At 41.2% G+C, this 15948-nt stretch overlaps 1 protein-coding gene across 9 annotated transcripts in view; it reads left to right on the top strand.

Moving 5' to 3' along the window:
• The window catches only part of diaph2 (diaphanous-related formin 2), a 448875-nt gene that overhangs the window by 309389 nt on the left and 123538 nt on the right, over window positions 1-15948 (top strand). For all 9 annotated transcript variants that reach the window (XM_078412289.1, XM_078412288.1, XM_078412284.1 and 6 more), the window contains one exon: window positions 9701-9864. In XM_078412289.1, the coding sequence (XP_078268415.1) occupies window positions 9701-9864 (164 nt within the window). The remainder of the gene's footprint in view (window positions 1-9700; window positions 9865-15948) is intronic.

The following is a 15948-nucleotide window of genomic DNA, read 5'->3' as shown; positions in this document are numbered from 1 at the left end:
ATCGTCAGTTGGGGAACGGTTGCCCCAGGAGAGGCCCGCAGGAGAGATTTGGACCCAACGGGTCCACCTCAGTCTAGTTACTTATAATACCTTGCCTTCCATTTTTGTCACTACTTTGACAATATTGTGTGACCTAAATTCAAACCCTTAAAGTGAAAACAAAAAATTGTGAAATTATGATTGAGTATCAATAAATAAGAAATCATGGGACAAAAAAAAATAGGTGGAGCAGGAAGGAACCACAAAATGACATGAGGGGTACTCAAAATAAAAAAAGGTAAATCTTGGAAGAATGAGGATTTGGATATGGTGCGAATAATCATGAGATTTTACGGCAGGGACCTGTCTATGCAGAAATAATGAGATCCAAGCTTGCACACAGTTCGAGTTTTGGTCCATGCTCCATGACTTTATACAGAGTGTTTTAGCAACATCCCAAATATTTTATTATGCACGACCACAGACTTTTTGTCTAGGTGTCCCTTCAAAGTGCTCGCCCAACTGGTGTGTAACCATAACTTTTGTCAGGAAGGAACTGCAGATGCTGATTAAAAACACACCAAAGATAGACACAAAATGCTGGAGTAACTCAGCGGGACGCATCGTTTCTCTAGAGAGAAGGAATGGGTGACGTTTCGGGTCAAGACCATTCTTCAGATTGAGAGTCAGGAGAGAGGGAGACATAGAGATATGGTAGGGTAAAGTGTCCCGCTGAATTACTCCAATATTTTGTGTCCATCATAACATTTGTGAAACTGGTGCCAGCTGCCTTTTGCCCTTGCTCCAAGCCATTCATTACCATTGTCTTATTCTGCCTGTGTCTAATATCTAAATTATATTAGTATCCCATCAGGAAATGTTCAATCAAGTGATGGTATGTCTCCAGTGAATGTAGTATATTTGGGTTCTCAAATGGTATTAGATAAGCATCCATGCATAAGATTTTTAAATAAATTCATTGCTCATGGGAAAGGGTGCGGCATGGTTATACATTAACATGAATAGAGGAAAGAAACAATGTGTTGGAGTAACTCAGCAGGTCAGACAGCAAGTCTGGAGAAAAAGGATGGGTGACGTTTCGGGTCAGGACCCTTCTTCAGAGGGGAAGAAGGGTCGATCTAAAACGTCACTCATCCTTTTTCTCCAGAGATGCTGCCTGGCCCTCTGAGTTACTCCTGCATTTTGTTTCTAATCATGACTAGAGGATTGGTTAAAAGAAGCAGAGTGTGGGAATAAATAGATTAATTTCATTTTGTGGCTGTCCATAGGAACAGAGAACATTACTTGGCCTTCAACTGTTCATGATTTATATTAATGATTTAATTGAGAAGAAAAATAATTTTAGATATCCAACTTTGCCAATAATTAAAAGCTAAGAGTGAAACTACAGTATGGGATGGAAGCAGTTAATCTACAAATAGAAATCAAGAGACAAAGCAAGCAAGAAAGTGGTGGAGTAATGTAGGAAAATTGAACTTTATGCATGTTGACAGGATAAATAGGAACATTTTAGTTATGAAATGGAGAAAAACAGGAAAAACATTCGTGGTGGGACCTTCGAGTGTTTGTCTCATGGTACATAAAATAAACACTAATGTACAGCAAACGATTTGGAAGATAATGGTATGCATGTTGGCTGTTTCAAGCACCAAACTACAAAACGCTTTGCTTAAACCACAGGATTTTGGCAAGATATTATTTAGAATGCTGTGGGTAGTTTAGATATGTCAAGAGTGTTTATGCACAATGGACGATGACATTTTTACTTGCTGATGCCTTACAAGCCCATTAATGCAATAACATACAAATAAAAATATAATCATCAATGATATACTAAATTAACAAACGGTAAGATGAGATAATAATAATAATGAGGAACTCACTAGTCACTGGCAGCTAACCAGAAAAAGCCCCCTTTTTTGCCACACTTTGTCTTCTGCCATCCAGCCAACCTGCTATCAATGCTACTATCTGCCCTTTCATACTGTGGGCTCACATCTTCCTAAGCAGCCTAATCTGTGGCACCTTATCAGAGGTTTTCTGAAAATCTAAGTAAACAACATCCACTGACTCTGCTTTGTCTGTTCTGCTATTTACTTTCACAAAGGCATGCTGACTTTGGCCTATTTTATCATGAACTTCTAAGTACTCAGTAACCTCTATAATAGACTCTAAAATCTTACCAACCACCGAAGTCAGAGTATAGTTCCCATTATTCTGCCTTGCTCCCTTTTTGTGCAGCGGGGTAATATTGGCAATTTTCCAATCAACTGGGACTACTCCTGACTAGTGATTCCTGAAATATCACTATCAATGCCTCCACAATCTCCAAAACCACTTCTTTCAGAACCCTAGGGTGCAGTCCATCCGGCCCAGGTGACTTATCCACCTTCAGCCTTTTCAGCCTCCCAAGCACCTTCTCCCTCGTAATAGTCACTCCACTAACTTCCATCCCCTGACTTGCTTGAATTTCAGGCACATTGCTGGTGTCTTCCACTGTGAAGACTGATGTAAAACAGTCATTCAACTCCTCTGCCATTTCTTTAATGGCGTGGAGGGAAAAAAATCCACCTAATTTTAATGCCCTTTATGCTCATTATAAAAACAGGCTTCCTAAATGTATCAAGCGCATGGTCCTTGTCTGAACACCGAACATGTCAATACCTTTTCAAAGGCACATGCTGTGGGTTTAAATATAGGTTTGATTGCATGAAAAGAGTAGACACTATTTGTGCTGAGTTCATTGAACTTGAGCAAGTGATGGATGGAATACTTAAATGAGCTTCACTGCCCTGAACTGAGACGAATTTTAAAAAAATCTGTTCCTGGTTCCTATCTACTGACCCCTGCTGGGAGCTGCATTAATGGATGCTGAATCAAGGTGGAATGTGGCTCAGAAGCTGTCACTTAATGTACACCTCATTTATTACAATCTCCAAGCTCCTGTAGAACTGTACCCCAGCATGAGATGTAACCACATGCTACTGGAGTGGAAAAGGGGTGATGGAAAGAAAATTGTTGGTTAGAATGTTACGGTGAAAAGAACCAGCTTTTAACATGTTGATTCTCTATTGTACTTTTGGGTGACATTTTCCATCTAATTAGCATATTTGATGTGTTGAATATTGAAACATGAATAGTTGAAGAGAGCTTGGTATTATCGTACAGTTTTCTTATTATATGTTACTAAATATATCTATGAGTCAAATTAATATGAACATTTAAATCTGCTTTCATCTGTTTAAATGGTCATGAATACATATCATGCATTCCACATCAAAAGTGCAGTTCTGCAACCATAAATTTTATATATAGAGTCATACAGCATGGGAACAGGCCCCTCGGCCCATCTAGCCCTTGCTGACCAAGATGCCCAATCGCCTGCGTTTGGCCCATATCCCTCTAAACTTTCTTGTCCATGTGCCTGTCCAAAAATGTCTGGCACTTCATTCTATGTACACATTACCCTCTGTGTGAAAAAGTTGCCCCTCAGGTTCCTGCTATTTTTTCTCCTCCCACCTTAAACCTATGTCCTCTAGTTCTTGATTCCCCTACTCTGGGTAAAAGACTGCATTGACCTATCCCCCTCAGGATCTTATACACCTCCTTTAGATTACCCCTCATCCTCAGCAACATATTTTGTAGCTTTTTATGTCGAGTATTGTATCATGTGTCAGCTTGGCTTGGTTTATAAATTCTCACCAACAATTCAGTGTTGTGTCTTCAGCGAACATTGAATTTGGGTGTGTAATCTATCTGACAACAGTATAATATTGAGTTAGTATATTGTCAGAGAAGCTGTCTTTCAAATATGAAGTTAAATCATCTCCACCTTTCAGTTCAGGGCAATATATAAGATCCCTTTACACTATTTGAAGTGGTTCAATCAGCTCTTCTGATGCACTGGAACAGAATTCCTGCTTTGCCACCAAAAATCACCCTTCAGATTGTGTGCTTTCTGGCTATGTGTCTGTCTGTATGACAGTAATAACTACTTGTTCAGAGCATATGGTGAGGAACTCCATGCAGATGGAGTTTCTTCTGCATTGTAGGTGATTGGACTGTGCTGACAAGATAAAAGGACTTTATTATTAAAGTGCAATGCTGATAATTTTTATACAGTTATGTATGAAGATTTGTTTTTGTTAATCAGACAAGTCTTCAGCATTGCACAGTGAGCAGACCTCAACGTTTAATTATGCTGTAATTGGAACAATTATCATTTTCATGTCAAAATAATATTTGTAATGTAGAATAGTTTGAAATGTCAATTTAATTTTTACTCCCCTAAAACAAAATAACATTTATATTCTATATGCCACTTCATTCCCACATAATTTTGCTTTAGTTCTGTTGAATAATTTTATGATTATACCTTTGTAATTGGAGCATTCTGCAACAAGAAACACCAGTTGCATTTAGTCCAGTGTTATTTCAGCTCATTGTTAACTGCCAGCAGCATAATCCTTTTTTGTACACAGATGCTTATTTCCCATTCTTCCCCACTCACAACTTCTCATCTTTCATTATTAAGGACCCTGATTTGTATAATTCATCAGATTGCGTGAGAAAATCAATGACGGCTGAAGTTCCACATGGAAAGGTGTAAGAATCTAACTAAGAGATCAAGCTCTGGATACTTAACAAGTCCACCACAACACGTGCAGGCTAATACATGTGTTACATGGAGCTTAATCAAGCTGCATCTCATTTATTCAAAATTTCTATCCAGACTGCCTCTGTGCATCGTTATCTATATACTAAAACTCTCGTTTGTTTGTTTGTTCCTGAACTACAGCCAAAATGGTACACGATAGCGCAACAATTTTAGGCCCACTTTACTGACCCGTGGTCCCATGGTAGAAGTTTCATTGAAATCGGTGTTATATTTTAAAAGTCATTCATTCACATTTTAAACTTTTTTAAACCGCGCATGTGCAGTTGGGGTCCCGTTAATCTGGTACTTACGTAAGATGACCGCCGCATCAGCGCATGCACAGATCAAACGCGTCCGCGCATGCGCGGTTGGGGCCCGTTGATCTCGGGACGAGCAGGGATCGTTCGTCTGTCTCTTGGGGGTGGGTTGGCGGCTCCGAAGTGGTAGGCATGCCAGGCCTGGTGCCGGGGGAAGCAGCCTGGGCCTGGGCCTGGAGGTGACCTGCTAACCGCGAGCCTGAGGTGGGCCAAGGGGAAAGGCGGCAGCAGCGGCGGTGAGGCCGAGGCCTGGCGCTGGGCCTGCCTTCGGCTCCCCCGTCCCCCCCTCTTTTCCCCGGCCAGCTCAGAACCTTCCCCACACCGTCCAGTCCAGTGGCATCGGCGGCCGTCCGGGCTGGGAGGCGGGGGGAGAGTCCAGCGGCATCAACCCGAAGGCCGTCAGTGGGAGAGGCGCTGCCGTCTACCCACCGCACTGAACCCCCGCACCGGGATGGGACAGGACAGGACAGGACTCTCTCCCTTCCACTCGGCATCGTCTGGGGAGGGAGGGGGGAGGGAGGGGGGGAATAAGGGGGGTTGAGGGGGATAGAGTGGGTGACTGGGGGGGAGGGCAAGGGGGGCATGGGGAGGGGAAGGGGGGGTGGAGGGAGGGAGGGGAGGGATGGGAGGGGAGGAGGGTGGAGGGAGAGGAGGGTGGAGAGAGGGGAGATGGAGGGGGATGGGAGGGGGGATTGGGGAGGGAGAGAGAGTGGGAGAGGGAGAGGGGGGAAGGAGGGAGAGAGGAGGGAGGGGGTGATGGGGGGGGTGGGGGAGGAGAGGGTGCTGCATCAATGCAGGAGAAGTTTGTGCCCAACAGGTCCTCTTGGTCTAGTACATAAATAAAATCACACATTTAAGTCAGCTGCAATGACATATTGGAGTATTTCCTTAACTTCTTTTCCTGAAGCTAGCTAGTAGTTATGAATGGTGCATTGATATGCTCTAACCATTAAAACAATGTTTTTATGTTGACATTCCAATTACTATCTGTTCTCTCAAATTGGATACGGAAGATGCTCCAAAAAGACCACAGTGCTTTAACTGCGATACAACCATATCTGCCTCCCAACCAATAGCAACAGAACAAAGTAGCTGGACATTCATTCTTTTACTGTGTGTGGAACCTCTAGCTATGCCTCCTTGCCTGACACTTCAGAATCCAAGATGCCTGATTTCATGCATGTTTCCAGTATTTTCTGTTTTTTTAATACCTTATAGGCTGTGAAGTGCTTTGGGATGTTATAATGCAAATGCTTTGTTTCCATAATGCACTGTCGTTCAGTTGGATGCTTTTAAGCAAAGAATGTTAGGTTGATACATGTCAGGTGCCTTGTTTAATCAATAGAAGCATTATTTAAACCTTTTTACCAAACCTACTGCAAATATTCAGATTCAGTTTGATCTCATATGATTATAGAACACAATTTCAGACTTTTGCTTGTGCGTGGCTTTGCCTCTTTGTTATCCTAAGAACATTAAATTGGGCATTGACTGAACAGTTCACAAGTGGCCTGGACGTTATACTGATTCTGGTACTTTTAAACTTGCACAAAGGAAATTTTGTGTTCAAAATAAATTCAGATATGGGTGTGTTAAGTACAAAATACAAAATGATAGAAATGCATAGCAAATCAATTTCTGAATGAGAAAATAGGTTTGTAGGAAGGAACTACAGATGCTGGTTTAAACCGAAGATAGACACAAAAAGCTGGAGTAACTCAGCGGGTCAGACAGCATCTCTGGAGAAAAGAAATAGATGATGTTTCGGGTCAAGTCTGAAGAAGGTTCTCGACCCGAAACATCTCCTATTCCTTTTCTCCAGAGATGGTGTCTGACCTGCTGAATTACTCCAGCGATTTCTGTCTATATCTTCTGAGAAAATTGGTTAACAGGTCAGTGTACTAATTCAGCATGTTTGTACAAATCCTTAGTACTCAGTATCTTTCTCCATTCTGTGGGAAAACACCAGTGTGGTTTCCCTACTGAGCACCACATCTTCTTGGAGATTACTTTCTGAATTATAGTAAATTAATCAAAATATATCCTTAATGAAAAGAAAATTAGCTACTGTGCAGCATTGACCTATGGTGACACATCATCATACAGGACGTTGCAGCATTAGCAAGCTTTTAAGCTTGCTAATGCTGCATGCTTTATCTTAGAATGGAGTCCAAAGTGGGAAAACCTTTAGTGGGGCAAAAATGCACAACAAAAGGAAGAAGAATTCTGCACACTCCTATTACTAACTTCATTAGTTGAAATATATTGTAGTTAAATTGAATGAATGGGGTGAATAGGGTAAAGAAATTGTTATATGAATGGGGTGATAAGTGTAAAGGAGTGCCACCCAGTGTAATTACCAATTAAAAGATTTTGTAATGAATGTTTTCCAAATTTAGTTCAGTCTTGGCTTCTTACTTTCAGGGCGATGCCCTTTTTGGAATACATTATTGTGTATCGAGAATGGTGAACCATTAGGTCATCTGTTTTGCGAAGAATGCAAATCCATTAAATATGCTTAAGGTAGAAATTTGTCAGGATTTTCTTCTGGCCCAGACCTGGTTCTGTATTCAGCATTGTGTGCTCAGCATCAATGAGCGCCCCAAGGTCAGCCTAAAACTGACCATGCAGCCTCCTTTCATGGAGAAGCAACTGGGGTCTATTAGCCCTGCACAATTTTCTCACTTATTGAAGAAGCCAGCAGTTAGATGAAGCATATGCCGGGGAAGGATTGGTTAAGGCAGCCATTTGGAGGGGGGGATTTACAGTGATTCAACGTATCATTAGCAAATTTGCAGATGATACAAAGCTGGGTGGCAGTGTGAACTGTGAGGAAGATGCTATGAGGTTGCAGGGTGACTTGGACAGGTTGTGTGAGTGGGCGGATGCATGGCAGATGCAGTTTAATGTGGATAAGTGTAAGGTTATCCACTTTGGTGGTAAGAATAGGAAGGCAGATTATTATCTGAATGGTGTCGTTAGGAAAAGGGAACGTACAACGAGATCTGGGTGTCCTAGTGCATCAGTCACTGAAAGGAAGCATGCAGGTACAGCAGGCAGTGAAGAAAGCCAATGGAATGTTGGCCTTCATAACAAGGGGAGTTGAGTATAGGAGCAAAGGGGTCCTTCTGCAGTTGTACAGGGCCCTAGTGAGACCACACCTGGAGTACTGTGTGCAGTTTTGGTCTCCAAATTTGAGGAAGGATATTCTTGCTATTGAGGGCGTGCAGCATAGGTTCACTAGGTTCATTCCCGGAATGGCGGGACTGTCATATGTTGAAAGACTGGAGCGACTAGGCTTGTATACACTGGAATTTAGAATGATGAGAGGAGATCTTATCGAAACGTATAAGATTATTAAGGGGTTGGACAAGTTAGAGTCAGGAAACATGTTCCCAATGTTGGGGGAGTCCAGAACAAGGAGCCACAGTTTAAGAATAAGGGGTAGGCCATTTAGAACTGAGATGAGGAAAACTTTTTCAGTCAGAGAGTTGTGAATCTGTGGAATTCTCTGCCTCAGGAGGCAGTGGAGGCCAATTCTCTGAATGCATTCAAGAGAGAGCTAGATAGAGCTCTTACGGATAGCGGAGTCAGGGGGTATGGGGAGAAGGCAGGAATGGGGTACTGATTGAGAATGATCAGCCATGATCACATTGAATGGCGGTGCTGGCTCGAAGGGCTGAATGGCCTCTACCTATTATCTATTGTCTTAAACATTTTCTCAGTCACTGAAGTATTATGACTTCCCAATGTAGAAATATGGTGTTTTACTGATGGTATTAGGGGAATTTAGTAATAGTCCACGAGAAATAGACACTAAATTATTGGATCTGTTTTATCCACATGAGAAGGCAAACAAAGGTACCATTTAAACTCTCGCAGTAATGGACCTCCAAATTGCAGATTTCAGTTACAGTGAGGCGGGCTCACATTGCACTGCCCCACCCTACTTTCGCCAGTTACCCAATGACATGGCGCCATGTTCCATACTTCTGGTTGCTGGAGCAGAGAGAACGATCAACATGAAGGCGACATGTGCACTGGACCTGTCCCTGGCGCACCACGTGTAGCTGGAGGCTCCACCTCTCCTGGGCAAGTGCATTCCCGCTTGTTTGAGTTAATTGTTATCCCTGTCACTCGGTTATAACAGACAATCGGCAATAATGGACAGCATTGCCTCTGTGTATTCTTGATTGTCCTTGCCCAACACGAGCATACACCATATAAGGATGAATTCCACTATTAAGAAGTAAGTTTATTTTTATATTTATAACTACCCTAGCGGTTTCTGAGTATATGGTAATCTTTAATTTTTTTTAAACTCTGCTTTTCCCCATACATCTGTGCACTTGTATTGTGATGACATTTGTTCATTCTCGATTTTAACCTTTATGTTTCTTTCTCAAACATTAAATTTACTTTTGAGTAAAAAACTTTGAACGGGAAACATGCATAAAAAAGTTTATTAAAATTAATAGAAATATGGTTAAGTTTGCAGTATCAACTGTTTTATGAATAAGGTAGGGGCATAAATGTTGATTTGCTTTGATAGGAAATTGTTCTTTATTATCATCTCATAGAAATGTCTAAGTGGGGAGGTCCTGTTTACTCCCGAAGGAACAGTCAATAGTATAATTACTGAGAAGACAATAATTAAAATTGCAATTTGATTTTAGTATAGGCAGTTATTTCCACCTGGTTACAAATTCCTTAATCAGATTTCACAGTTTCGCCAAGCACGCAAGAGAGCAGTATGAGAAACTTTCAAACATGCATGGAAATATGATGAAGTTATACAAAGGACTGGGAGAATACTTTGTCTTTGATTCCAACGCTGTCAGCTTAGATGAATTCTTCACTGATCTCAAAAGCTTCAGGTCCATGTTCCTGGTGAGTACAACAAGCCATAAGCATTTTTTGCAGCACTTCAAAGATCATGTTTATTTCATACCTTGTAATGAATACATGAAACTGAATTTATATAAAAATGCTAAAATGTTAAACTTTATTGCCTTGTGAAAAGTTTCTGTAAATGTGTAAGGGGGATTGGGACTGAAAAAAATGGTAACATGACATTGGAAAAGTAATGTTTCCATGCTGACGCAAGAAACCGCATATGCTGGAATAATGAGCAAAACACAAAGTGGGGTTTCGGGTCTGGACCTTACTTCAGACTCAATGTGTAGGAAGCAACTGCAGATGCTGGTTTAAACGGAAGATAGACACACAAAGCTGGAGTATCTTAGCGGGTCAGACAGCATCTCTGGAGAAAAGGAATAGGTGACGTTTCAGGTCGAGACCCTTCTTCAGACTATGAGTCAGGGAAAGGGAAACAAAAAATGTAGACGGTTATGTAGAGAGATGTAGAACAAATGAATGAAAGTTATGCAAAAAAGTAACCATGATAAAGGAAACAAGCCATTATTAGTTGTGAGAACAAGTACAGACAAGTAGGCCATTTAGAACGGAGATGAGGAAAAATATTTTCAGTCAGACAGTTGTAAATCTGTATATTCTCTGCCTCAGAAGGCAATGGAGGCCAATTCTCTGACTGCATTCAAGAGAGAGCTAGATAGAGCTCTTAAGGATAGCAGAGTCAGGGGGTATGGGGAGAAGGCAGGAACGGGGTACTGATTGAGAATGATTAGCCATGATCACATTGAATGGTGGTGCTGGCTCGAAGGGCCGAATGGCCTACTCCTGCACCTATTGTCCATTGTCTATTGACAATGAGTCTCAACAAGACAACTTTGAAGCTGGTACGACTTGGGTGGGGGTGGGATGGAGAGAGAGGGAATGCAAGGGTTACTTGAAGTTAGAGAACTTAATAGTCATACCACTTGGTTGTAAGCTGCCCCAGCGAAATATGAGATGTTGTTCCTCCAATTTGCGTTTGACCTCCCTCTGATAATGGAGGAGGCCTGGGACAGAAAGGTCAGTGTGGGAATGGGAAGGGGAATTAAGGTAGGTCCAGGCGGACTGAGCGAAAATGTTCGGGTTGTTGGAGTACAGGGGAGAAAGGATAGAGGTGAAAAGGAAACAAAAGGGTGTCAGATAAGAAAAGAAAAGGAGCAGTGGAATGTAAAGCTGGTGGGAGCAGTATGGGTGGAAGGGAACAGGAAGGAGAGGGATAGAAGGGGAATATGGGTCTCAGGAATGGCAGATGAGCAGTAAGAGGAGGGGACATGCTTTTTCCTTTTCACCTCCAGCCTTTGTCACTTCCTCCATCTTCCTGCCAATCCTCACCTGTATATACGTATCACTTACTGGGCTTTGCCCCATACTCGCATCTGTTTTCCAGCTTTCTCCTGCCTACTCCATCAGTCTGAGTCCTGACGCGAAACATTGTCTGTCCATTCCCTCCATAAACCCCCTGAAATTGTACAACACTTTATTTTTTGCTCAATCTTTTCATGTTGGTTGATCTGATTGATTACTTATAACATTCTACTTCAGTGACGATGAAGGATTATTCAATACAGTTGTAATGAAACATGTAATGACCAGTTCTGAAGGCAATGCTAGCTATCACACCTTGAAAAAGTTGTTTATTAGTTGCATTATACAAGCAATATAATTAGTAGTGTAGAAAGGAACTACAGATGCTGGCAAATACATGTACAGTGTCCTCCATAATGTTTGGGACAAAGACCCATCATTAATTTATTTGTCTCTGTACTCCACAATTTGAGATTTGTAATAGAAAAAAATCACTTGTGGTTAAAGTGCACATTGAGAGATTTTAATAAAGGCCAATTTTATACATTTTGGTTTCACCATGTAGAAATTACAGCTGTGTTTATACATAGTCCCCCCCCCCCCATTTTAGGGCACCATAATGTTTGGGACACATGGCTTCACAGGTGTCTGTAATTGCTCAGGTGTGTTTAAATGCCTCCTCAATGCAGGTATAAGAGAGCTCTCAGCACCAAGTCTATTCTCCAGTCTTTCCATCACCTTTGGAAACTTTTATTGCTGTTTATCAATCTGAGGACCAAAGTTGTGCCAATGAAAGTCAAAGAAGCCCTAATGTGACTGAGAAACAAGAATAAAACTGTTAGAGACATCAGCCAAACCTTAGGCTTACCAAAATCAACTGTTTGGAACATCATTAAGAAGAAAGAGAGCACCGGTGAACTTACTAATCACAAAGAGACTGGCAGGCCAAGGAAGACCTCCACAGCTGATGACAGAAGAATTCTCTCTATAATAAATAAACATCCCCAAACACCTGTCCGACAGATCAGAAACACTCTTCAGGAGTCAGGTGTGGATTTGTCAATGACCATTGTCCGCAGAAGACTTCATGAACAGAAATACAGAGGCTACACTGCAAGATGCAAACCACTGGTTAGCTGCAAAAATAGGATAGCCAGGTTACAGTTTGCCAAGAAGTAGTTAAAAGAGCAACCACAGTTCTGGAAAAAGGTCTTGTGGACAGATGAAATGAAGATTAACATATCAGAGTGATGGCAAGAGCAAAGTATAAGGAGAGAAGGAACTGCCCAAGGTCCAAAGTATATCACCTCATCTGTGAAACACAGTGGTGGGGGTGTTATGGCCTGGGCATGCATGGCTGCTGAAGATACTGGCTCACATATCTTCATTGATGATACAACTGCCGATGGTAGTAGCATAATGAATTCTGAAGTGTATAGACACATCCTATCTGCTCAAGTTCAAACAAATGCCTCAAAACTCATTGGCCGGCGGTTCATTCTACAGCAAGACAATGATCCCAAACATACTGCTGAAGCAACAAAGGAGTTTTTCAAAGCTAAAAAATGATCAATTCCTGAGTGGCCAAGTCAATCACCCGATCTGAACCCAAGTGAGCATTTTTATATGCTGAAGAGAAAACTGAAGGGGACTAGCCCCCAAAAACAAGCATAAGGTAAAAATGGCTGCAATGCAGGCCTGGCAGAGCATCACCAGAGAAGACACTCAGCAACTGGTGATGTCCATGAATCACAGACTTCAAGCAGTCATTGCATGCAAAGGATATGCAACAAAATACTAAACATGACTACTTTCATTTACAAGACATGGCTGTGTCCCAAACATTATGGTGCCCTGAAATGGTGGGACTATATATAAACACTGCTATAATTTCTACATGGTGAAACCAAAATGTTTCAAAATGGCCTTTATTAAAATCTGACATTGTTCACTTTCACCACATGTGATTTTTTTCTATTACAAATCACAAATTGTGGAGTACAGAGGCAAATAAATAAATAATGGGACTTTGTCCCAAAACATTATGGAGGGCACTGTATATATATATATATATATCAGGCAAAAAGTATAGGTGTGAAAATGCACATTACCAGATTCAGGGATGATTTCTTATCAGCAACTGAATCATCCTATCACAATTAGGGAGCAAGCTACCTCTTTGGTGACCCTCGGACTATCCTTGATCAGACTTTGCTGTCGTTATCTTACATTATTCCCTTATCATTTATCTATACACTGTAAATGGATCGATTGGAATCATGTGTTGTCCTTTTGCTGACTGGTTAGCACACAACAAAAGCTTTTCACTGTACCTTGGTACAAGTGACAGTAAACTAAACTGAAACTGAATACCGAAGATAGACATAACGTGCTAGAATAGCTCAACGGGTCAGGACCTTTCTTCCCGACCCGAAAAGGACCTTTCTTCCCAACCCGAAACGTCACCCATCCTTTCTCTCCAGAGATATTGCCTGACCCACTGAGTTGTTCCAGCATGTTGTGTCTATCTTAAGCAATATAATTAACTCTTAATGAAAACACTCTGTTTTCCACTTTTGACATTTTAAGTTCGGTTATAAGGTGAAAACATAAAAACAGGAACAGTATTAGGCTATATGCCCCACAAACCCGTTCCAGCTTTCAAAATGATCATATTTGATTAGATCTTGACCTCAGCTCCACTTTTTGTTCTGATCCCCTTAATTTTTGATTCTCCTTTTATACAACAACCAGTTCTCCCAGATAGTGAATTCCAACGATTCCTCCAAGTGGCGTAATTCCACCTCTTCTACGTCTTAAATGGTCCATCTTTTATTCTGAAATTTTTACCTCTTTGTTTTAGTTTTCCTGACAAGAAAGAACAAACTCATAGGCCCTCTTGAAATTTAATTAGGTAACCTGTCATTCTTCTTAACTCTAATGAAGCTACCCAGTTGTTCCCGATAATCTGTTTAACCCAGGAAACAAATCTGAGAAAGAAAGGCAAAAAGCACTTCAGTAACTCAGCAGGACAGGCAGCATCTCTGGAGAACAAGGTTAGGTGATTTTTTTGAGTCGGGGCCCTTCTTCAGGCTGATTGTGGTGGGAGGAGGGGGGAAAGTTGGAAGAGAGGAGCATGACAATGCTTGGTGAGTGATAGGTGGATACAGGTGAGGTTTCTTTTTCATAGGCAGATGGTTGGACGAAGGCCAGAAATGATAAGACAAAGGTCAGGATGAGAATGGTAAGGGGAAATAAAATGGTTAGTAACCAGGATATCTTGGCGGACTTGAGCACTAGTGTTCAGCAAAATGGATGCCGAGTCTACGCTCGGACTCGCCAATGTAAAGGAACACCAGATGTAGTAGATGAGGTTAGTGGAGGCGCACGTAAATATCTGTCTCACCAGGAAGAACTGCTGGTATCTCTGGAAGTATGTGAGGGAGGAGTTGTGGTGACAGATGGAAACATCTCCTGCGGTTGCAGGGGATGGTACCTGGGGATAGGGTGGGAGAGACCACTCCTGCAGAATCTATGCCTAGTTTTGCTGATGTAAAGGAGGTCACATAGGGAACACTAAATGCAGTAGATGAGGTCCGAGGAGATGCATGTTGCATCTCCCTGTTGCACTTGGGAGGACTGCTAGGGTCCCTGGAAGGATGAGGAAGTAACCTGCCCTGTATTATCACAATCCCGATCTTTCCCCCACAGTACTTCCCCTTCCCAGTTTGGAAGTTCACAACTTAGTATGAGCTGTGATTCCTCATCCATAAGTTTAGATGAACCACCTCATTTTTCATCTGTGTGGCAGATGAAAATTGCAACAAATTAATTTGTTATTGCTTCCTCTGCAGCCACATCCTATATCAATCCCTATATCTTTTTTTTAAAAAGGAAGGAAGAAATGGAACAGGAGAGAATCAGGACTAATACTAGATTTAATTTGAATGTAGTAACTTGTGAGAGTTTTCAGCTAGAAATGTCAATGCTGCATAAAACCATAAGTTGTTGGTATTTTGGAATTGTAGTCAATGGCTTCTTTATTTTTGACATGGAAAAAAGAATTTGGTTTTATTGACTGAGCCGTGCCAGACTTTTAGTATAAACTGGCACAAAGTTTGTACAAAGCTTAGATTTTTGTGGAATCATTGACTACATTAGGAAATTAACTTGTATTGTTGATTTGCATCCTGCAGGTGGTGTACAGTAGCCTATATTGCTTTGTAAAATTCTTCCTCTTCTTCTTGCATTGATGAACAGCTTTTTCTTTATCGAGAAAGTCCCGAGCTCAAAGAGTGACAGGTTTACATGTGCACATGCATATACCACTGCCTCTTATTCCCTGTATTCTCTCTGGATATGATTATATTCCTTATACTAATTGTGTAGCAGTATACTAAAGTACTAGCGGTGCTAGAATGGCAATTGATATTCCATTGAGCAATATAAAACATATTAATAACCCTTGGCACATGGCAAATGGGGAAATAAATCATTCAAACAAAATCATTTTAATCTTCAATTGGATCTTATTTATAATCTAAGGTAAGACAAATTTATGAAAATTTATTGGACAACAATTGTTCTGAAGTCCTATATATTTTACTTTTGTGAATTACTATTCCAATTTACTGTTCGAACATTTTACTTGAGCAATAACTTTGTTAATCATATTTATATTTATTTAGCTGAAGAACATGGTTCAGTACTAGTTAAGGCCTATTCAGTTATTCATTCACACTATAAGCTGCAAAC

Source organism: Rhinoraja longicauda, chromosome 15 (genome assembly GCF_053455715.1).
Source record: "Rhinoraja longicauda isolate Sanriku21f chromosome 15, sRhiLon1.1, whole genome shotgun sequence".
Taxonomy (NCBI): Eukaryota; Metazoa; Chordata; class Chondrichthyes; order Rajiformes; family Arhynchobatidae; genus Rhinoraja; species Rhinoraja longicauda.
Note: the sequence above shows the minus strand (reverse complement) of the source record. Positions and strands in the feature narration are given on the sequence as shown.